Below are 24190 nucleotides of genomic sequence, written 5' to 3'. Positions count from 1 at the left end.
CCGGGCGCGGCCCGAGGCGTGGGGCGGCCTCCCCGCTGCACTCGGAGGCCGGGGCTCGAACCCTGCTGGCACTCATGGGGATGCCGTGCCGTGCCGTGCCCCCCTCTACCCTCTCTAAGTGCAATGACCAGGCAAAGGCCTCTGACCACCGTGCTAGGTAAGCTCCCTGGACCTAGGGCCCTTGCAGACCAGGGGGTGTAGTTGACCGCCCTGAGGGCTGGGGCTGCCCCAAAGGCCTCGGCACCCCCGCAGGGCCGTTACCTGCTGCCTCAGGGGTTGCCTGTGCTTTCACGGGACAGCCAGTGGGACATGGCAGCCAGCAAAGTTAATGGTGCTGAGAAAAGCGGGGATACAGGTAGGGTGTGGCCAGAGGTCCCTGATCCCCTAGTGAGTCAAGAAACAGATCTGCCCTTCCAGAGAGATCCAACATTTCACACTTCAGGAAGCTGCAAGTAGCAGAAATAAAGGGACTTGATGTTCCTGGTTGCAGTATTTAGGGAAGGATTGAAGAAGAGCTGTTGTCATGTCCTCCCTGATTATGCCCATCTGAGCTGTCAGTTTTCCTCAGCACCATGTCTGAGCTGAGTCCAGCCTTAATGCAGCCATGGTCAGCAAGGTGTTTTGAAATACAATCTTCCTCTTGGGTCAGCAGCATTGTTCCTCACCTGCTGATGTGCAGGAGACATGTGGCTCCAGCCTCAGCTAGCTGACTGGAAATCCAAAATGGTTGATACTGGGAGACCTTGTCACCGTCTACAACTACCTGAAAAGAAGCTGCAGAGAGCTGTGGATGAGTCTCTGACAAAGTAACAAGCGATAGGACAAGAGGTAATGGCCTCAAGTTGCGTCAGGGAAGGTTTAGACTAGATATTAGGAAGAATTTCTTTACAAAATGGGCTGATAGGCGTTGGAATGGGCTGCCCAGGGAGGTGGTGGAGTCCCCATCCCTGGAGGTGTTTTAAGAGTAGGGTCAACATAGCACTTAAAGGTATGGTGTAGTTGGGAACTGTCAAAGTAAGGTTAGTGATTGCACTAGATGATCTTGAAGGTCTTTTCCAACCTAGATGATTCTGTGTAACGTTCTTTTGTACAGCCAGCTTTCGAGTTCTCTGTCACTTTTCCTTGTTTCCCAACCACTCTACAACCGAATGACGTTATATCTGAGAGGTATCTGAAACCATCTTAATGGGCTGTAGTTTAACTGAAGTTTGTATCAGAGCAGCATCCAGTCCCAAATGGAGATTCCTCTGAGCTGTTAGTTCTAATACCTGTGATAGAAGTAAACCAGGCTCATCCCCAGCTGCCTAAGGGTCCTGCTGTTCATCTGGTTAGAAGGTAAATGGCTAACACATAGAACTGGAGGCAGCAGTGTCCTGTTGGCTTTTTGAACTCTCTCTGTACTTTCTCAAAACAGAATTTTCATTTCTGCTTGTTTTTGTAAAATTCAATAAAACTGTTGTGTGGAATTTGCAGAGATTCTTTATTTAGTTATTTGAGAAGCGTGGATTGTTGTTTGGGTTTCAGAATAAAAGGACAATACCACTCTATAGCAACTAACAGCACTTGCATATAAGATGCAGGGCAGATCCATGCATGCTTTGTTTTCTGGAGTATTCTGCTGGACTACAGCCCCATTACCTACAGCTGAAATGGGGTAATGCAGCAATAAATAATAGGTAACTAAACTTCTGGTTTTATTGTGGCAAAATATTAAGAATAAATACTTAATGTCTATTGATCCTGTTGAATGCTAAAATTTGTATTTTCATGATCTGTAACAGAGCAGCAAAAAATATTTTGCAGTATCCATAGTGTGCCCTGCCTTTCTTTTCACAGAAAATGGAAAAAGAAATTAGCCTGTGAAATACAAAGTGCTACCTTAGAGAAATCAATTTACAAAACATTGCTAGAACATAACACTTTTGATACCATCCTTATTCTATTTTTATCACAGTAATATTTTCTACTAATGACTGTCATAAAGTAAAATGCATATATGACTACCTGAACAGAGCAACAGTTCTTCAGTGATTTCAGCAGCTCTTCAGATAAGCATGAGCCAAACATTAAACTCTGAAGTCTTTAAATAAATAGTCTGATATTTCCTGAGTACTAAGTACCTGACAATCTCCATCTATTTCACTCAATTTCTTTTTTTAATCTGGTTACATATGCCTACAAACAGAATAGTTATAGACACCTATGGAAAAGTAGGTCAAAGATTACAAGATGAGAATGATACAAAAGAATGTGAGACCTGAAAAATAAGAGAAAATGAACATTTACTGCAGTTAAGCGTGCCACAATGTTTGGGCTAAAATTGGCTGTTTGTCAGGGCCTGAAAGGACAGCAGAGCCTGCCTCAGCCTGACAGAGTCCACATGAAAATACCTCAGCTTTGTAGTAACTGAGCCACAAGCAGCGCCAAGATCAGATAATTTTTTCTGTCAGTGATAACCAGTTGATGCTGGGTTTAGAAAACCACATGAAGAAAACATGAAAAACCCTGCATTGAATGGTAGATTCTTTTAAAAATAAATTGTAAAATAAATGCTGCCTGTTAAAAGGCTATTCAACACCCTTTCCCTTAGCTGTTGATGTCACTTCGAATAATTTCTTATTCCCTTTTGTTATAGTGTGATGAGGTTTATGGCATTACCACGGGACCCTGGAAATTCTCCTCACCTGCATGTTAGAAGCATTCACAAGGAGAAAGAGTGGTATTTGAGATGGAAGGGTGATTGAGTTGCAAAGAGAAGCTGGAACGTGCAGTATTTCTGGGTTTCTCCTTTTTTGTTTTGTTTGGGTGGTTTAGGTTTTGATTTTTTTCTTAGAGCAGTTCTAGGAAGTACTGTTTTAGAGTCAGAAGAAAACATTTTTTCAGTGAGGGCATATAAAGAAGTGTGGAAAAGAGCATGGGAGTCTCAGAGAAAAGCAGAATAGGAAGAGAACAGTGGAGGAGGTTGCATGAAAAGTTAGGTGAGAGGAGCAAAGCAGGTGCGTAAACAGAACGAGAAAAGACAACTGCAGAGTGTTAAGTATGGAAGAAATAGACAACAATATTTTTGTGGAATTAGTGTAGGTGAAGAAATGAACATTTTTATTCTTTCTTTGCACTGAAAAAGTGAAAACCCTTTTTAATGTCCTTGAGTAAGCACACTTTTATGCAAAAAATAGAGTTGGTTTTTTTTTTTTTTAATCAAGATGTGGCTAGAAGTTCTTAACCAGATAGACAGAATACATGCTGTGATATTGGAGCATGACCTACCAAACTCTCTCACAGTAACTTAGTTTTATTTCTTCCTATTTGTTCTCTTAGTATAAAACAAACGTTATGACATTTTGAAATCAAAAAAGATACTGCCATTGTCTTCAGTGAGCTTTATATGAGTCTTCAGTATATAACCATGAGAGTGCTGATTTCTTCAAAGTTTCATTGAATCCTACACAGACTTTTTTACTTCATTATGAAAAATAGTTAACAAACATTGCTTTTCTGTAGAAAATAGAATTGTTAAAATGTAGTAAGTTAATTTCTGTCTTATGAAATTAAGAAACCAAAGCAACCCTGAGCTTTGTAATCCATCAAAGATTGTGTTGTTCTCAGGAAAACAGTATATGGCTGGATTGCCAGGGGAAAATAGGAATATGAGATATTTTCCTACTTCCTTGTAAAAGTGAACTATGTATAAAACTCCTTAAAGCTTTTTATTAGCTAAATAAAGTACAGCAATCTGAAAAAAATGACTTTCAGAGAAACATTTTAAGTGATTAGACTATGCTGCTCAGTGGGGAATGGAGATGATGTTGTTCTGATGTGCTGTCACATAGTAAGTGATGGAGGGATGGAGGTAATAAACCCTGGGCTTAAAAGTTTATGTTGGTAGGAAGAAGTGAAACAAGGCAAGCAAAATCTGATCTGCAAAGGAAAAGTCTGGCTTAACTCTAGTGGGTGAAATTAATCTGGGGCACAGATCAAGGTGATTCTTGAAAGCCTTTTTGATCAGCAGTGACAGGGACATCTGTGCAAGAGAAGGGCATTTTCAATATGACACATGATCATGCTGGTAAATACTGGGTGCTTTTGTTATCCTTGAACACGAGACTTCATAAAAATGAAAACAAGAGTCTCTGTGGAGAGCTTGATTTGTATTTTATAATATATCTAATTCAACACTGACCTAAGTAAATGCATCAATTTGCAGCTCATTGAAACCAGTGAAGAAAATTAGCTGTAGGTTTTCGTTGTTTCAGATGTAGAAAGAAAAATGTAGAGATGTGAAACGAAGCAGACCTCTTCATCGGGAAGCAGAGCTTTCTTTTAACTAGACATTACAGAGCAAAGGGTATATTGTTTTCTCCCTTGGCTTACTCAAATCAGAATTGCTCACTTCCATGAAAGTGATCTTGTTTGATGGCCTTGTACACTCGTTCACTTGGGCAAGTGAGAATATCCAGCTGGTGGTAAAGTGACCTCTGTGGTCTTGTGCCTCAGTGCTTCTCATCAGCTGGAGTAGTAGAAAGTCTGCACAAGGCTGCAAGACAGGAGTACAGCACCCAGCCTCAGCTGCAGCTGATGTGGCAAAGCAACCACCTACAGAGACTTTAAGTGCCTGACTTGAGACTGGAGGGTTGCTACTTTACTAATGTCCTAAGCAAGGCTGATCTAAGAAGTGTTGGAAGATATAAAATGTACCATAATGGTGCTACATTACCTTTTTTTTTCCTTAAGGGAACAGCCCTTTAAGAGGGACTTTTGCTGTGAGGAACACAGAACAGTATATTGTATATTTTCATGGAATCATAGAATCATTTAGGTTGGAAAAGACCTTTAAGATCATCAGGTCCAACAGTAAATGTAACACTACCAAGTCCACCATTAAACCATGTTCCTAAGTGCCACATCTACATGTCAATGTGTTCTCTGTGTGTACGTTCAGTATGTATGATGCAGTAGAATTTGTGTATTTCATTTCTGCTTTTTTTCTGACAAACAACCTGAAATGCAGTATCCCTAGCCAAAGATGTGCTTTCAGTTTGGGTTAATTTTAACTAGACTAAGGAAAACATAGAAAGATTAAATATAAAAGTATCCATACAAGAGTGAGCAGATGGCCCTTCTCTGCTAATCATCTTGTGGGCCTCAGTGACAATGATGGAGATTTCTTGTGCAAAATCCTGATTCGGCTGAAGTCAATGAGAGTTTTACCATTAACCCCGATGGGGAAAGAATTTCACCTCTTAATGTTTATTAGATGCAGCAGGCAGAAAACAGACTTATAGCTATAAAGGCTATGACATTTTATGGTTCTGACTCTGCAACCACTCAAGCACATGCTTAATTTTGCCACAGTAATAAAGTTAAGCGCCAGCTTAAGTGTTTTCAAGAAGGGGTCTCCTTTACACTTGAACAAGTCTATATTTGATCATAAATCAGGAATTCCCCCTCTTCCTCATCCTTCTCAAAAGAAAATTATTCTGCATTTGATCATCAAATTCTTTCTACTTTGTTCACAAACAATTGCCACTTTTTTTCTGGTTTTGTCAAAAAAAGAAAAAGGAGGCTAAGGAATAAGTACCTCAGCTGAAGCAGTGTTGCTCAGGTGATACTTAAAGCAAGTTCCTCATTTCAAACAGATTCAAAAAGGGAATTTCCATGTCTACTAATTTATCATAAATATTTTAGGCAATAGCTGTTTTCTTAGAAAAAGTGAGGATTTTGCAAAACACTTTACAGCCAAAATCTTTTTAAGTTTTTGAACTGTCGTGGACAACACTAGCCTTTTTCTGCATATAAGGACAAATCCTGCTTCTTTTGCAGATAGTAGCATTTTTGTATATTTCCACTTAATTTTAACCAAAGCACATGAGAGGCATAGCAGAGTGGAAGCACGCAAGAGGTATTTAAGCTAGATGAATTCAGACCTGTAATAAAGCATAAATTTTTAGTGGGATAGCACTTAACCAGAGGAATAATTTACCTTAAGAATTATGACTGGATGCTTCCCCATTATTAGCAGTCTTTATGCCAGGAGTAGATGCTTTTGTGAAACAAACGTTCCAGCTTACATGGACTCATAGATTCATAGCAAATTGTGCTGAAGCAACTTTCACTCTATCCCCCTGCCCCAAGCCAATAATTTGTATCCATGTTATTCCTCTGACTAATGTCATCTTCAGTGACATGCATTATAGTCTTCCTGGGGAATCTATTCCAAGACTGAGTTACTGTTATTGCAAGAAAACCATTCTTTTTTGTATCAAAGCTACTGAGCCCATGAGTTTTTTGAAGAGCCATGCCCAAACTTGTGTACAGTACTTCAGCTGAAGCCTTTCCAGGTAAGAAGGATGACTTTATGGGGATGAAGTAAGTGTTCTGCTTGGTAGTGATAAGGCTGATCTTGATGCAGAGGTCAGTGGATGGGGGTCCTTGGCTTGTAATATACTGAATGGCCAACAAGGTAGTCATGGAAGTCCCTCCTGGTTTTAAATTTAAGAAAGAGAATGTGGGTGATGAATGTACAGTAAATTCTTACAGGGGTTCTGTTCTCATGCTAATTTATTTTATTAACATTGTTGTTGATAGTAATAGAGGAAGTAGTTGTTTTGCCAATTATTAGGCCTAGCATAAAGAACACAGCCAGCATAAAGATGAACCAATAACCAAATTGTATTTGATACAAAAAGGTCAGTACATGGGTGAGCACTGGGGGTACAAACAAGTCAGATTATACATAATTAACATCAATCCCACTGACCCCAACAATGACACCGCATGACCAACAATGGGTGGAATAAATGGTGAAATGCAGTTTGCCATAGAAGGGACAGGAGACAACCAAGTCAACAAGCCAAATACATAAGACCAAGGAAGCCACATACTGAATCTCTACACAGCCCATATTTACAAAAGCCAGACCTGACTGGAGCCCAGGCCCAGGGAGGCAGGAGGTCCTTCCCCAACAGGAAACTCTGCAAAGTGCATCCACCTCACAGACAGACACTGCCCCTGCCTCCAAGTGGTCCCAGCTTTTATCCCCAAGTGGGACACCTGACCTTTGTTTACTTAATGGAGGACACCTGGGGCTCATTTACCCCATGGCTCTCCCTGCAAGGCCGGCTGCACCCTGGAGGGAAGCTTAAAGGGAAACTCACCCCCCACCCCCCACCCCCCCTTTGTGAAGGGCTGTGGGAATCACCCATAGGTCAGCTTTAATTTGGGGCTTGGGTTTGAAACCCCAGCATTTCAGTAGCCCACTGGGTAGGGGGGGATGATGAGTAAGTTTTAGACTCATCAGGAACCCAAGTAGATGCTGTGCTTCTGTTTGATTTAGTGCACTTGCTCCTTCACCCTACTTGGTCTTTCCAGAACTGTCTGGGTGCAAGCTGGGAGAATGTATACAACAGAGATGTTTGTAAGGAAAAATGTAACTTATGTGACAGTCAGCTGGGAGCTGATGACAGGCAGGATGCAGAGTGAAGGCTTATCATGTGGGCTGTGGCTGCATTTCCCTCACAGTTAGGAGAGCCTTAAAGCTGCACTTGCTTACTGCCTAGGCCCCACCTCATAGTCCACCTAGGCCACCAGTTTTGGTTGGGTTGGTATCAGGCAAAATATCTTTTGCTGAGGAGCCTTCCAAAATGCCTCTGACAAGAGCAGATGTGACTTGCAGGCAGCCTGAGCACTGGAGCGATGTGTGTCCGAGTGCTGTCCTAGCCAGGTCAGCACAGAAACAGTCAGAGGGATTGCTGGCCTTGCGATACAGTGAAGGAACAGCAGGAGAGTGTATGGGATGCCTGTCAGAAGAGGAGGGTACTGGTTTTCAAAACAAAGTGTATGGGGGGCAACAGGAGACCTGAGAGGTGGAAAGGAACGTGGAGTGAAGAATATTTTTTCACCTTCCCAGCTGTACTTTCTAGGAGTCTGGAAAGCACTGTGTGAAGGAAGGATCCAGGGCCGGTCTGCCTGGCCCGTGGGTAAGAAAATACAAGAGCCCAGGAGTTCAACTCTGGTAATTACTATTTCTCATGAGCTTCTGGGTTACAATAATGGAAGTTTTACAGTGCTGTTGAGCTGTGTGTTGAAAAAACAATCCTTCAGCTTTCAACTGATTTAGTTGCCATCTGTAAGCTGTTTAGGTAATTCCCCTCATTTCACTTTCCCCATTTAATTTTGGTATGTATACCTTTTCTTCATTACACCTTCTACATATGCATTTATATGGGCACAGAGTAGCACATAGGTGTGTAACTCAGGATTTTCTGTAGAACTGAAAAACACAGTTGTCACTGATGTGTTTTGTGAGCACAACAGGATAATCCTAAATACTGCAGCCCATCCACAGACTATAGGCATTTTGCTGTGGGGACCCGTAATCTGTTCCTCACACCACTGTATTTTGGACAGACACAGAAAATGCGAAATACATAAATAAAAAGTGCTTTATCCTACAAAACTCCAATGTTGGCGTTTGTATAGATGTCTGAGTTTTATTTTGTTCCTTCTGTACAAAACTCAGTTTGCTGTTGGATTTCAGATTTCAGAGTTAACATATTAAAGTTGTCCTTAGTTCACCCAGCTCTGGCTAACTATTGCAACTCATATGATTCATAAGATTTCCCTGGAACCCAGGGGCATATCAGTTGTCATGGCAGGGCACAGCGAGGTGAGTTAATTAATAGCATTCCAACATATCCTGGGCTTTATTGGCTAGTAGTGAAGAATCCCAGAAGAAGGAAAGCACTGTAATTGTGCCAGATCCATCCTGTGTTTCCTATAGTTTAGTTCTTGAATTTTTTTCATATATTATCTTGATGCCAATGCTCATGGTCTCTGAAATTAAAAGCATTCCTCATAAAGGGGATTATGAGATTAAAAATATTGCTCATAAAGAACACATCGATCCTCACTGGGAGGATGATAGATGTAAAAACATCAAATTACTAATGTCACCAAATAAAACTAATTTAGGAGATAATAGTGCATTTTTAAAGAAATAATGGGGATGTGTTAGATTTACAAACTGTAAGAACTTTCCTTTCCAGTATTCTCATTCTTCATTTATCATTGTATAATAAGAAAACCCCTTAAAGTTAGTCTCATACAAATGTCACTTGCTAGCTTTCTTGCTAATCCAGAGGAAATATTATCCTAGTGGTCCCTGAGGTCCAATGTCTAGGTGTTGGATACATGATAAACTTACTTGAAGCTTTCTTAGTGAGATATAGTCCTCTGGAGACAGCTGTGGATTTAATTTTTCAAGCTTTAGTACAACCTAACCCCTTAAAAATAAGATTTAAGTTTCCCTTGTCAGGTCACTTAAGAGTTTCTTCTTTTTTTTTACTCCTTTTTTTTTTCCTCCTCTGCTACTTGCCCAGACATCTAATCCCCAGCCTCTGGAGGAAACATTTAACCATCTCAAAGTTTTCATGTCTTGATTATATTTTGGTTCCAAAGGACAACACAGATACATTTGGCTTTTGAATGGTTCTAGTCTGAGAGCTCAGATATAAAGTGTTCATGCAAAGCAAATAGTTTCCAGTCTTGATCATTTTGGTTTCTCCTTTCAGTTCTGAACAAAGGTGGTTTTTGCAAATTTTGAGCCACTCCTCTATGTAAGAGCAGTATTTCACAAGAAGAGGTGTGTTTATAGTCTCTGCAGTCCATGTTCCCATGTGTTTATGCTGTCCAGGAGTTGGGCTTAATCTAGTTTTCTTGCCCCTTGATACTTATCACTTAGTTTTCCAGAAACTGAGTTTAATGTTCCAAGGCATGCACAGGATTTAACTGCATAGTTCCTGGTATTGTGAAACTCAATGCAACTCAGAGACAATTTGAGGATGAAGGCTATCCAAGCCAACAATGTCACAGATACAGTATAGCTGAAATGCAGGGGTAGTATACTTGTGTTACTTTTACTGATCCAGTAAAAATGCTGCTTACAGCTCCTGACCTCCAATTTCCCTGCTGTGCAACACCCCCCACACACACACACACCCACCCACACGCCCTCCCAGCTTCTTTCAGACCATTCCTTCTCAGGAGATACAGGCGGAAGAGGCCTTTCAAGGTCACTTGTCAGATTTGTTCCCTAAAGTCAACTTTTCTTTTTTCCTCTGACTGTCTCAGGAAATTAATTTTATCTTGCCTTATGGATTTGTACATTCATCAGGTCTCTTCTTCCTCCCTCTAATAACATCATGACGTGTTGGCCAAGTGCAATCACCATTGAAAGATGTGCGCAGAGTTTGAAAGTTAATTAAGTTTCTAGAGGTTTGTGTGCTCTGGCTGCCAGGTAGATGAGAGAGACCCATGATAGGGACTGCACTGGGGGAGAGTTAAGCAGAGTTCAGCTCTTTGGCAGCAGCGAGGGGTCAGGCACTCTGTGCATACTAGCCAGCCAGACAGCACAGATGAACGGGCTGGCCAGGCGGTCCCAGAGCAGCTCCAGACTGGCTGCAGCATAGGCAGTTTCTCGTCCAGGGTGGATCTTTCACAATAGATGGCAAATGAGAGGAGGTATGTAGTGTATTTCAGGTAGAAGCAGTAAGACACAAATCTAAAAGAAACTTAAGTGTCATGTTGCTCTATGGATCACAGAGCAACACCTTTTCCAGTCTAGTTTTAACTGCCCTAACAAAAAGGATGTTCACCACTGCTGTGAAATGTGCTGCTGTAGCAGATCAGGGGAATAACAATCTGATAGTTGCCATCCTAGCCAACAGCAAAGAGGGGTCCACAGAGCTCCAGGTCTGAAAGCCTGGGTCTTAACATCTCAACCTCTCTAATAAGAGAGGCATATTGCAGAAGGTTAAATGATCTCTTAACCCATGGTCTGCCCACATCACTTCTTTCTACAGATCTGTTGTTACCCATTACACTCTCTACTTCTGCAGGTTGGATGGAGTTTCTGTTTTGTTGGGAGTTCACACTACAGAGAAGGGCTGTCCCCTCCTGGCACCACCACTCCCATGTCACGTCACCAGCATGTGCCCTGGTACACCCAGGATGAGAGACTTCATGCCTGAGCCTTCCAAGAGTTCGGAAAATATCTGGTCTGGCTCTGCAGGAGCAGCATGTAAGCTAAGAGACACCCAAAGCACATTTCCTAGCTAAGGGGTTTAGACTGTCTCCCTAAGGCATTGCTGCCGTTTGCTCTCAGAGACAAGGTAACTGGACAGGATGTTTTTTGGTCTGAGAAGATGGGTCAGTCATATGCCTTAGGTAGGAAGGATACAGCTGAGAGGAAGTAAAAAGGCATGGTTTTCTGACAGTGTTGTGTGCAGGAGGAGCTTTGATGGAATTGAAAATAAAGCCTTGAGAGACTTTTAACCAAAGCATATTTGGCAGTTGCGCACCAGAGCTGAAAGACATTAAGACTAACTTATCTCCCACTTGCCCAGTTCTCCCACAGGTTTTTCTGTATTGCTTTTTGTGCTGTTTCCTGAGTGTGCAACATCCTCTTTATCCTGGTTCACCAAACCACTATCCCCTCTGGTCACTCCTTAAAACTCTCACTGGCTGAGACAGGCTGACCCCAGACCCCCTTCCTCCCTGGTTAAAGAGCTGTGCCTGCATTCTTAAATGCAGAGCTATGGGGGAATATGAACTATGCACACACGCACGCATAAGGCTACAGCTAACTTGATCCTGCGTTTTCCAAAACCCACAAACCCTGCCACTCAGCCAGAAGGAGATTTTTGTTAGCTTTCACCTAGAAAATGAGCTTTATCATGCATTTGAGCCAACAGAGGGCAATATATGCAAAATTCATTATTGGGAAGAAATGCTTTTAAAAGACAGCTCTAAGCAGCCCAGCTCTTACTGTATCTGGAGTCACATATCACAGTGAAAGGCGGCATTCCACGCTGGACCTAAAACCTTCTCAGGCTCCATCAATTAAACCACCACATATGGGGTGGAAGAGACTCAGCAAGGAACTCTCACTAGGGTTCAATGAAAACCAGATGTTGTGGGCACAGCTGTCATGCTTCTTATCAAGAACAACAGAGCAGCCCCTGCTGCAGTTTCATCAGGAACCCTGCCCTTCCTTCCCTTCAGCCCCAGCACTACTGAGAGCCCCTAACCAGAACCAAATAAAATCCTCACGGCCAAAGCATGCAGGAGTCCTCCCCAAATATTGCTATTTACGTTAGCATACTGTTTATGGGTCTCCAAATCAGGGTCCCGCTGTGACTGTCGAAGTGCTTGAGACATGATGAGACAGGCTCCCACTCCTACCTAAGAGTGGCTTTGCTCACTCCCTTAAAAATGTAATTTAGTGTTGGCTCCAGAGTTAGAAGGATTAGAGGGAAAGAACTGTGTATTCCCTCCATAGGGATAAAGCTCTGGCCAATTTCATTTACATGAATTATAATGTATTTACCCATAGGGCTCACATGCTGTGTTTTGTTGCTTTAGATGGAATTCCAGATTGCTAAATTTCAATTGTATAAATGATAACAGATTGCTGCTGTGACTGCACCCATGAAAGCCCACGGGAATTGTGCAGGATATGCCCTGAAGGGCGTGAGTCATCCTGACCTACAGGCAGTGAACTCTGCTTTGGAAATGTGGTTCAAAGCAAGGGTTTCTCAGGAGAGATCAGAAAGCCTATCCCAGGGTTGGGTGTTTGCTCAAGGACCTGTTTTGCTCTGCATTTCCTTGGGTCCTTTTGCCACAAAGTGATTTTGCAAGACTAGTCTACTGGTGACAACATTATTATTGTTTGCACTCGTAAATGATATGCTGAAACCAAATTTACCTAAATTTAATTACAAATAAACAAATAAAGAAGTGGAAGAAGGGAAATAGCCCTGCAAACAAAACAAAACATTTTGTTTGGCCTGACACATAAATTTTTTTTCGGGTGAAAGAAGATAAATATTTCAGTTTCTCGTCAACCCAAAACAATATTTTTTCTCAATTCCACACTCAACTCAAAACCAAATTATTTTCACAGGCATACTTCTGAAGACTGCTGCGTCTAATTGGACCCATGAGCAGAGTTTAGGTGGGTGAGGATTGTGACTAAGAGTTCTGGACTTCAACAAGTCAGACAATTAGTGCAGCCATTGTCCTATTACTATTTCCCAGCTTGACACCCAGACACTGGCATACACTGTTGCTCTGAATAAGTTACTGAAACTGCAGTCGGAACAACACAGGCAGTTGCCTTTCTGGCTGCAGCAAAGGCAGTTGCAAAGGTTACCACCTGCCATCCAACCTGCAGCTGTTGGTCACTGCCCTCACAACTGCACGTGTGCTCTCTGCCTGTGCCTCTTATATCAACATGATCCCGTGGTTTTCAGGAACTTTTATAAACTTGTTGTCAAAGATAAAACAAAAATTACTTGCTTTAACCACATCTATTCCTGACAGCATACGCCAGGCATAAGCATGAAGGAGAAGAATTAATATAGAGGCCTTTTTAAGATAAAGAGACATTTTACAGCAATCCTGATGGCTTGTCCATGTAGAAATCAGATTGCATACCAGGTGTTTTGCAGAACACAGTAATTTAAAGGCAAAATTGACCCTTTGTGACCTGCATGATATGTGGAGCTAATGCACATGTTTTTCTGTTTCTCTTCTGTGCAGCTGATGTGTTTCAGAAGTAGTGTACAGCTCAGATCTGCAGAGACAGGTTGTTGCCTACTAATACAGAAGTAAGTCCAACTTCTCTTTAAATACCCTGATTCTCCCACAAAGAGATCTGCCTTGGATCTTGCAGTGACTCACAGTTAGCCTTCTGATACCTTAATTTTAAACCTCCTACCCTCAGACAGAGATCAGCTGCAGGTATTTTAACAAGAAGTCACCCTAGCTGGTCCTTCATTTTAATCTGTGACAAGCCTGATGTCCTAGAACTGCCTGATCTGAAGGGAAGGAAGAAGATGGCACATGGAGGAACTATTTGTTTACCCACATAAATACAAACACTGTCTTACTTCAGACCAGAAGCTGTTTGAGGCAATGACTGTCATACATTATTGTTGTGTCTGCTGTTATTTCAGTGCAGGGCTTCAGTTCATCCAGAGGTCCAGATTCTCCAATGTCCCTCCTGTCAACAAAAAAGCTGACTAGCTGGCTTCAACTTCAGAAATAATTCAAATGGCTGTTTGGGAAGGGAAGCTAAAATTGAGAAGTGGGTTTACTCACCTTTCAGCTGTGATCCTACAAGTAGTATGGGTGCCACTGTGCCCATGCTCAAGTCCCACACTTACTGTTAATGGAGATGTTGAGTATATAATAGTGTTTGAATTGTTTGCAGCTTCTGGATAGACTGATACTACTCCTGTTCAGAACATGGGGTTAGGAGACAGTGTGAAGCAGTTGTAAATTGTTATTAGCAGAAGAGATTAAGATGCTGCTGTTGACAAATAGGCAGATAATATAGCATCCACTTTTAGAAAAAAACTACTTTTTCTGTGGCCTTTATCAGGCACTTTTGGGCACAGATCTATGCTTCTGCCTTGCCTTCGACAGCAATAGGAAGTGCTTTGAAAGAGCTCTAAAAGGCTTGATGCTGTTGTGATTCACTCGCTTAGCTGCACAAGTATCTGAGGACTGTGTGTTCACAGTAACTCTTATAGAGCTGTTTGGAGCAGGGACTTAGTCTCCATCATGTGCAAACAGAATAAATAGAATTAGTGTTTATGCAGCCTTCTGTAGATCTTCACTCTTTTTGTGGAGCAGGACTACTGTGAGTCAGACCCACCACTGCTTTATCAAAAAGACATAACCAACATTCAACCGAAAAACTAATCATGTGAACTGTTGTTTCTGACACATTTGCAGTGGATGGTTGAGAATGGTACCGTGGAAAGGGAGTTGCAGATGTACCCTTGCCTGTCCCTCGTGGGTTTTATGGTGTCTCAGAAGAGCAAAACTCCCTTTGTTGAGTGAACCAGAATGAGACCTGTTTCTCTTCCCCATCTACTGTTTTGATGCAAGCTTTGAAGTAGTTCTTGGATTTGTTTGTGATAGATAGGTTTAAATGTTATTTGCTGATGGAGTAATAAAAGTCATAGACAGAGACGTACACAACATGATTGCCCATACCTTTTTACTTGGGGAAAGTGGGCTAGGAGTATGAGAGGATCACTAGCAGGGCATTAAAATGATGGGAGGTTACTCTGAATATCATCCCCATGTGTTTCCCATCCTATGTATTCACTGTCATAATTGGCCAGATTCTCAGAGGGTGTAAATTGAGAAGAGCTTCACTGCAGTCACAGTCACTGGGGTGTAGGGAGAGGTGCTCGGAAGATCTCACGATGTACGGGAAGAATAGAGGCACATGAAAGATCTCGTGATGCACAGAAAGAACAGGGAACTAAAGATCTTGTGATGTACAGAAAGGTGTATATAAAGCAATTGCGCAGTTAATAAATTGAGCAAATAGCAACCACCATATTGGCGTTTGTGCTTTTGTTCCCGCACAGGTTTTAACCTCCTGCAAGGGTTAGCTGTGATCTGAACGCCACATTTCTGTGGCTTGGCAGGTAGAAAAAGACAGCTAATACCTTACCACAACACTGGGGCACTTTGTAGGCACCAGAGAACCCAAATGTACAGCTCCAAAGAGAGAGTTAAGCCCTTCTTGTGCACAGAAGCCTGGAGAAACTGCCCTTTTCTGCCTTTGCACTTCACATCCTCATAGGGAAAACAAAAGCTGAGGCCCCCATGGACCTCATGAGTGTCAAAGCTATGGGGAACTCTGGGGCTACAGTCCCAACACCCTCCATGGTGCTATCACAGCTTTTGACTCCACTAGGACATGTCAGGGCTCAGGTTTCATGCTTGGAGTCACTGCTGTCTCTAAGCAGAGGGGTCACTGCATTGCCAAAACTACAGCCATGACAAATGTGAAACGTGGTGTCAAACACAGAATAGGTGGGCTCTGAGTTCCTAGGGGAATCTTTTGTTGGTGACAAAGCGAGCTTGTGCAACATCTTTCCAAAGCCTTAACATGCAGTCTTGAGTCATCTATTCCTGGCGCACTAACTGTTGAGTGGCTGAAAATAAATAAGCAAAGAGAAAAGGTCAGATTTGTGAGAAAACCAAGACATACACCAGGATTGTGTCTGGGTCCAGATATTTCAAAATTAGTTGGAGAGAGCCTGGTGTTTCTCTGATAGATACATAACCAGGAAGACATATGAGATGGAGTTACTTCAAGGGATGGCTGAAATGTCTAAGGCTGCATTAAGAACTTGCACTCTGTTCAAGGAAGGGCTCAGACTTTGGTGCAGTGACACTAGAGCTGATATAACCACTGCCGTGATCCCACTCTCCCCGCCCCATCCTCAGCTGCACATTTCTGCCTCCCTTCTTGCGCTTCTCTGGCAATTGCAAGCTCTTCACTGAGCTGGTTCACAGTGCTGACCAGACAGAAAAAGCCAACTGATGTAGCAAGCTGAAATGGCTCATCAGAGACCCCAGCAACAGGAATGTGTGAGCAGAGTGGTGGGAGCATAGAAGCATATCTTCCAGTACTTAGATTACCTTTGACTATGTGGAGCCCCCTCCAGCACACCTCTCTGACAGGACACAGGGAGGAGGGCTGCATTACTGGTAAGGCCACTGTGTATTGTGGCCATATGGCTAACTCCTCCACACCACCATCCCAGGTGGCTGTTCCAGCCCCCATATTGTAGCAGATGACAAATTCCCTTGTGTCAGCTGTGGGCTGGGCTGGACTTGGGAGCTGATCTCACTTGAAAGGGAAACAAGTATATTTTTCTGAATAAGATTTCTTCACTTATCTGTTCACCAACACATTTGCACAATCATGTAGACTGGAACAGCTTGGGGAGCAGTGTGCCAATGCAGTTAGGTAAGAGTGAGTAGTACAGGATGGTAGTTGGGGAAACAAGAACGGCAGTAATACCCAAGCATGGTTTTACCCCTAAATGCTTTTAGTAAGTAATATCAAAGCAGAGATACAGAGATTGACTGCTCCAAGGAAGCGAGTCATGTTGGAAAATATGCTTTAATTGATGCACTGCTAAATGCTGCTTAGCATCATCTGTAGCCAAATTACTAGCAATTTTCCTTGGTGGACCCTAGGTCTTCTTTGTGCTGCTCTCAGAAATTTGATCAGATGTTTGTTGGGAGTTGCAGTACCACTCAGGACATATGGCAGCCCCTTTTTACTGAAAACATCCAACTTTCTGATTGTGTGTTGCTGTGTTACAGTGTACTTACACTGCAGACAGCTGGAATAAACAGCTTGAAAAGGGGAAAACCTCATGGGCACAGTGTGTGGATGTCCATGCAGTTAGTACAAAGCCCCAGTCCCCTTGCTGGGTACCTTTGCAACTTGGGAGGCTTGAAGATGTACCACACTGAGTGCCTGAACTAACAGGGACAAACAAGGTTTTAAAGCAGTACCTGTCTCCTTGTCCCTTGAGGGCCTGATCCTCCTCTGGGATGGGGCATACTTATGATGTACAGCCCCCTACAGCAGCTTAGCATTCTCCATCCTAGAAAAAGTTCAGCTTCTCACCCTACTCCCCCTTTTCTAGAATTTTGCCCGCTCTAGTGGCCTGAACCTCCTCCTCTTTTCCACTCAATGTATTTGTCTAAGTCTGTTAATGGGCAGTTTGTCTCCTCTTGTTCTTCAATGTATTTTGTTAGCTAAAGCAAAAAGCTTTTACCCTTTCCTGGCTTTACCATTCCTGTGTTCCCAAACAGCAATTTCTTCCAGCTAGGCTCTGCTGATGAGATAGTCTGTACCTTTTAAATGTGGGCCAAGTAGTGCATAGAGAGTGGCCCTACACAGTGGCAAAGCAAGAAGTTGGATTTGCTGCTATCTCTTTGCTTGCTATAATCACAGGTTATTAGGACACAGAGATTGTGTGGAGGCATGTCCATGTTCTGTCTTCTGGCCTTCCTCTTGAATGCCCTGGACTGAAAAGCAAATAGCAAGGGAGACACAGAGAAGCAAAATCACCCTTTGAGATATAAAAGAGGGAGATGGGAGATCCTGGATAGTATCTGAGTTCCTTTGAATTGAAGGCTGAATAGATTAGAAATAGTGTAATTGAATTAAAGCCACTGTTTTTTGGAGTAGATATACATTTACCCTGGCTAAGCAATTTCTGGGTTGAGTTTTTTATCGCTTTCGAGCACCTGCTTATTTCAGAGGGTGACGCTCCAGAGATTACTCTGAGCCAGTGCCAACAGCCAGCATTTCTCACTGCCCTCTCGCCTGCCTCCGCCCCCTGCACTGCTCTAGACACACACACTCCAATATAGAATGACAGCACATTGCCACAATTTTAATGACACTGCCTCTGCCTCCTTGGAAGGACAGGTCCTCCAGAGAGCACCAGCCACAGCAACTGTCCACCCTTGCAAAAAAGGTCTTCATCATGGCATATAAAGCAGCACATTTGGCCTTTAAGTCGCGCTGGCACAAGACAGACGAAGAACTCTGTCGGCACAGTATGTCCTTCATCTTGCATAAGGCGATCCGAAATGACTTCTTTCAGAGTTACCTTTATCTGCTGGAAAAGCTTCCCCTGGGTGAGTAGCTGGTGGGCAGGAGCATCTGTGTGTCTGTGACTGTGCTCTGGCAAAACGTATCATTTTAGAAGGTAGAGTGCAGACACATTAATGACAGTGAGTAGTAGTTCTGAGAAGCCTGGCCAGAGAAACTACAGTGCTATCTAAATTTATACTTGGTACTCTCTCTCTCTCATCTCCCTCTAATTCAGTACCCTGTTGTTTTACCTAAATACACCACAGATTGTTAGAGGGTGGCAAGGGAAAGATCACAAGAGTGAAAGAAAGTTTGGTTCCTTTTTTTGTCATCATTTAAGTAAAACATGCATTGACCTGTTTGGAACTTGGAAGAATAAATGCAAAACTAGCGGAGCTGACAGGCCTTAATTTCTGTTGCCTGATACCTGTTTTGTTGTCATTCAGTGTGTCCTTATCCTTGTCATTTGTATTGTTTTGAACAAGTGCTTGAAAAGTAATGTTTGTGAATTTTTTTCTTGAGAGTCTTAGTAATCTGAATCTCTGCAGCAGGCTGTCTAACCTACTGTTAGTTATCTGGGAGGAAGATGCTTCCACAATGTTTGTTTATAGCCAAATTTCAGTGACAGCCTGTGGTACAGGATGCCAAGACATTTTAGATGCAGAAAATGAATGTTAATTTCTTCTAAAAATTTGACCCTGAATAAGAAACAAAATTTCTCCAGGACAATATAGCTAAAAAGTCAATTTGACTTGAGCCTGTATTACTTTAGCATGTCACTTTTTAAGCAGAATTATTCAGCTTCCACTCAGTGTTAGAACTGTAGGAATATAAGATGGGAAGGATGTGTCTGTGTAACCTGTTAAACTACTCTTCATAGTGAATTCTTGATTGTGTGAAACCATACAGACCCCAGTGAGAACTCTGCTCACGTTGGTAGAATTCATGAGTCCTGTAAAAAGAAAAAGCACTTCCATGTTATCTTAGTATTTTGGTGTGACTTTTCAAATGCAACAATATCTGCAGCTATTTAAAATGAAACATGGAAGATAAATATTCCTATCCCTAGTGGTGGGTAGCTGTGAATGATGGAAAGAAAGGCAAGATGGAAAGGAAGGAAAGTCAATTATAGGTCAATGAAATCTCAAGAAGTCTATGAAAATGTTATTCTTTAATTTGTTTTCAAAATAAACATAACATATTAGAAACTGAGCAGAATTTCCTACAGTGTTGACTGTTAGTGTAACTACTAATAGATTATTTTAAGGCTAGAAGGTACCATTATGAACATCTAGTTTAGACAAACATCTAGAATTTCATGTAAAAGTTCCTGCATCATGCCTGTAACTTAAGAGTGGGTCACAGTATATATTTATGAAGACAAAAATACCTTGGTTTAAGGGCTGCAAATGACCTAAGAATCCATCAGTCCATCATTAAGCTGCTTCCAGGCCTAATTGCTTCACCCTTGTAAAACTATATTTTATTTCTTGTCTGAATTTTATTTGAATTTCCATTCCCAGCCAACAAGCTTTGTAATATGTTCCTATCAGACTAAAGATCCCCTCTGCCAGGATTTTCATGACCTGAATCGTTAAAACTTCACTAAAGAACTAAAGAAATTGCCAGCCTATCCGAATTAGTTTGAAGAGGTACTGTGAGTCCAGCCTTCCATGTGAACACGCAGTATGTCTGTTACTCCATGGTTATTGCCATGAAGTAAAAGTGTGCATAAGAACACTTATCCTGTGGGGTAGCTTGTGCGCTGTGATACACATCCAGGAAACTTCACAGCATGCTAGGATGTCATGGTCTGGTGGGTGGACAATCAGATCAGTAAAAAGTGATTGGGTGATTTGGCTCAGAAAATTGTAGTCACATTATGAGGACAGTGGAGTACTGCAAGGGTCTGTCCTGGGATCTGTGCTGTTTAACACCTTTATCAGTAACCTGGAGGAGGTGAAGAACTGCTTGCTCATCATATTTGCAGATTGCAGCCAACTGGCAGGGCTTGTCTGCAAGTTCTGGGTTGGGACTGCCATCCAGAGGTACCTAAATAGGCTGAAGGAAAGAGATAGTGGGAAGCTAGTGAAATTCGAATTCACTGACGTTCAAAGGCAAAGGCCAAGTCCTGTACCTGGAAAGGAGGAACCTTTGGCAATAACACCATGGGCTGATCAGTGGCTGGCCGGGGAGCGGCCCTGCTGATAGGGTTTTGGTACGTAGCAACTGAATGTGAACCAGCAGTGTGTCCTGACAGTGAAGAAGGCCAACAGTATCCTGGGCTGTAGCAACAAAATCATAGCTGGTTGATCGAGGGAAGGGGTTATCCCCTTTTATGCAGCAGCCCTGTGTGGAGTCTTGAACCCCTGATGCAGGAAATGACATGGAGCTAGTTGGATGACCTCCAGGGTGATGAGGGAAAGGGAGCACATGCCCTATGAAGAGATACAAAGGGAATGGGGCATGTTCAGTCAGAAGAGACAGCTTCAGGGAGACCAAATACCAGCCTGCCCGTACCTATAAGAAGATCATGAAGAAGATGGAGCTGAGCTCTGCATAGTGGTGTGAGGTAGGAGGACAAGAGACGGTGGCCATAAATGGAAACATAAGAAATTCAGTCTGGCTATCAGGAAAAAGTCTTTCTCCATGAGGACAGTCTGGCATTGGAACAGGTTTCCTAGGGAGGTTGTACAATTCTCCATCACTGGAGACTTTTAAAACCTAGCTGAATAAAGTCCTGGTGAACCTCATCTGACCTCATGTCTGTCCCTGCTTTGAGCAGAAGTTCGGACTAGAGACCTCCTTAGATCCCTTCCAACTTGGATTATCTGTGATCCAGTGCTCTCTGTGATGGAGAGGACAGAACGTGGCAGGTCTGAACATCTCTGCAGAATGACATTTTCCAGTTAGTTCCGAGTGGAACTGAGCAAAAATGAAATTAACTTCTCAAGCTTCAAGACTGGATCCAGATATCTCTGTGTAAACAGTATTAAATGACTAAAGCAACACTAAGACTGTGACCTAGCAGGGTAGTTAAGCATGTGCTTAACCCTAAACATGAATAATAACACTGAAATCAAGCCTCACACTGAAACTTGCAGTGCAGCCCAGGGTCAGCAAGGTAGAAAGCTTGCTTCAAGCTATGCTAACTCCGTGCTCCCCCCACTCCATTGCTAGGTTCAATGGTGGAGCACTTACAGACATGTTTACTTATGAGCTGAGCATATCTGGTATCACAGCCTGTTAAGAGAAACATGTCACTTTTACAGACCAGGGTAACATTTATAAATAAAAGACATGAGTAACTTTAGGCCCTGATCCAACAATGTACTTAAATGTGTGTGAATGCCCTTAAGCTCAGTGGACTTCAATGGAGCTACTCAGATGCTGGAAATTATGCAAGTGTTTACATGGGCTGGGGGACTCAGTGCCAGTGGGGTGACATCTACAGTGGAAAACTTAAGATGATCGGTCTGTAGAGACAAATACTCCCATGTGTGAGGCACGTGTCTGTAAGCAGAATCTCCTGTGGGGGTGGGCTGCTGTTCATCCTCTATAAAACAGAATGTAAATGGTTCTCGGACCACAGTAGAGAGGTGAATTCTACCCTGCACCCAGATAACTGTTTTTCAACTGATGCACAAAGCAGATGTTGCATTTAAAAGGGAATACTCAGCCAAACTGGAATTAGTTCAATATCTTGCAGAAAGCAGTCAGAGCCACAAAATAATGTTCACAAATAAAAACTTCCAAAAAATTACTTGCAACATTTACTTCTGCCAGTGAAATTTAGCTGAGTAAACCCTAAAACCCCAAACTGTAAAACAGTCTACTGCAGGTTGGGATTGCACTCAGTCTAACATATTAAAGTGGTCCATTTCTCTAGAGATTTATATCAGATGTAGTAGGAAACAAAATTTTGTACTGATCCATAAGTATATATATACATATATACAGATAATGTTTTGGACTTTGCAAGGCCAAAGGGCTTAGGTAGATACTCTCTGTCTAGTCCAGGGGTTGGCATTCAGCTGTAGATCACCACTGCATCCAGACTGTGCTTGCAGCGAGTGAAAATTATGTCTCATAACTGTGGAGTGACCTTTAGGGAGTCAGTTCCTGTTCTCAGCCTGCTTTTGCAATAGGTTTGTTTTAACAGTCTCCACCTGGGGGACTTGCCAGCAGATTCAGCTGAAAGACCAAGTGTGCCATAAAAAATTTTTCTTCTTACTCTACTTTCTAACTTTCTAACCTTACAAGTTACCTGCCTTAACACTGAAAACCTTTGCTGTGAAAGACTGTTGCCCCTGCCCTGCAATGTCTGAGAGACTTGCAGCCTCTGTTGTCCTATCCTGCCTATGCCCTACTTTTCAAAGTTCCTTGAAATGAAGCTGTGTATCGGTAACAGACCTCACAAGTATTTCATTTCCTGATGCACAAGATAGTCCCACATGGGTCACGGAAAGGGAGATACCTCTGGCTAGACAGGTCCTGTGATGAGGGATGCTGGAGTGGAGTTCAACATTAACTGCTGTCACCAAGGACATGTGTGTCTCCTTGCACTTCTTTTTTGGGGTAGATTCCTGCAAGCTGGCAAACCTTCCTCTCCCTCTGGTCCTGCTGCTGGAGCCTGCATGCCAGGCACAGCTGCAAGGCAGATCAGAGGTGAGGTTGATTGTCTGTGTCTGGAAAATTGGGTTGTGCACTGGGAGAGTTGGCAGTGTTGCAAATACATGAGAGGGAGGAGTAACACTGAGGGAGCAAGAGGTGGAAATCATCCCTATAGATCTCACACTGCATGAGTGAGACTGTGGGCCCACAGGAGAAGACTTTGGGTACAGTGCCACCCTTTACTTTAGCCCATGTCCTTGCATGCCTTCAGGTGGGAGACTTGCATAAAAAGATCTTTGCAAAGATTGATGCATAGAGAAGACCCTATGGATGCTAAGCCCAGAGCTGGTTTTGGATGCCAGCACATAAGGCAGGACACTGGGGCCCCAGCTGGCCCAGGAGGAGCTGCAGTCAGCTGGTGTATGCATGCAAGTCCCAGCAGGCAGTCTGCAAGCCTGATACTGGTTCTAAGTGAGAAATTTGAGAGCACACACTACAGATCTGATATCCTGAACAGCATATCATCCCCATGTGTTGCCTCAGGACAGGCTTATGTTTTGAGTAGAAGGGCTTTGAATATTGATTGTTCCTGCTGCCAGCTGCCTGTAACACCCTGTACTAGTGTGCAGTCTGTAAATGCCCTTCCTTTCAATCTAGCAAAATGGGATAAATCACTGTCCCTTGATACGTCCATTTAAACAAGCCCTAGAAATCATCGCTGAATTTTATATGGAAGATCTTGCAAAGCCAACATGTAGGGATTCAGTTCTGTTCACCAGTCAGGCTAGCATCTGAAATGCAGAAAAAAGGAACACAGAGAAAACTAGATGGTGCCACTCCTGGGGAAGATGGAGATCGTTTACTGGAAGAATCACAGCCACGGATGGAGTCTTTTTCCCAGGCTCTGGGAGCCACCCCGGCCAAGTTGTGTTGGGGATTGGCTGCTGCCCCCTTCATATTAATTTCTTCAGCTAAATGGTTTCTTCTGAGTATGTGAATATAATCAGTGGAGTGTGTAAAACTCCCAGGTTTGACCCTTGCTGGGCTCAGTGCTTCTTGTGGTATAAATTTCTCAGGCATAACATA

General features: G+C 42.7%; 1 protein-coding gene across 7 annotated transcripts in view; it reads left to right on the top strand.

The window, feature by feature from the left end:
* The first annotated feature begins 28 nt into the window (after positions 1-28).
* METTL11B (methyltransferase like 11B) overlaps positions 29-24190 on the top strand; it is a 40033-nt gene continuing 15871 nt past the window's right edge. The window contains exons 1-3 of one of the 7 annotated variants that reach the window (XM_026854375.1): positions 29-157; positions 13600-13667; positions 18318-18534. In XM_026854375.1, the coding sequence (XP_026710176.1) occupies positions 18381-18534 (154 nt within the window). In that variant the 5' untranslated portion in view covers positions 29-157; positions 13600-13667; positions 18318-18380. Of the gene's footprint in view, positions 158-11186; positions 11192-13599; positions 13668-18139; positions 18535-24190 lie in introns of those variants that run through there. The other 6 variants (XM_026854377.1, XM_026854373.1, XM_026854376.1 and 3 more) reach the window with 6 other exon arrangements.

Source organism: Athene cunicularia, assembly GCF_003259725.1.
Source record: "Athene cunicularia isolate RWA chromosome 8 unlocalized genomic scaffold, athCun1 chr8_part1, whole genome shotgun sequence".
NCBI classification, from domain to species: Eukaryota; Metazoa; Chordata; class Aves; order Strigiformes; family Strigidae; genus Athene; species Athene cunicularia.
The sequence above is the reverse complement of the archived record's forward strand: the minus strand, read 5'-3'. Positions and strand labels throughout refer to the sequence as shown.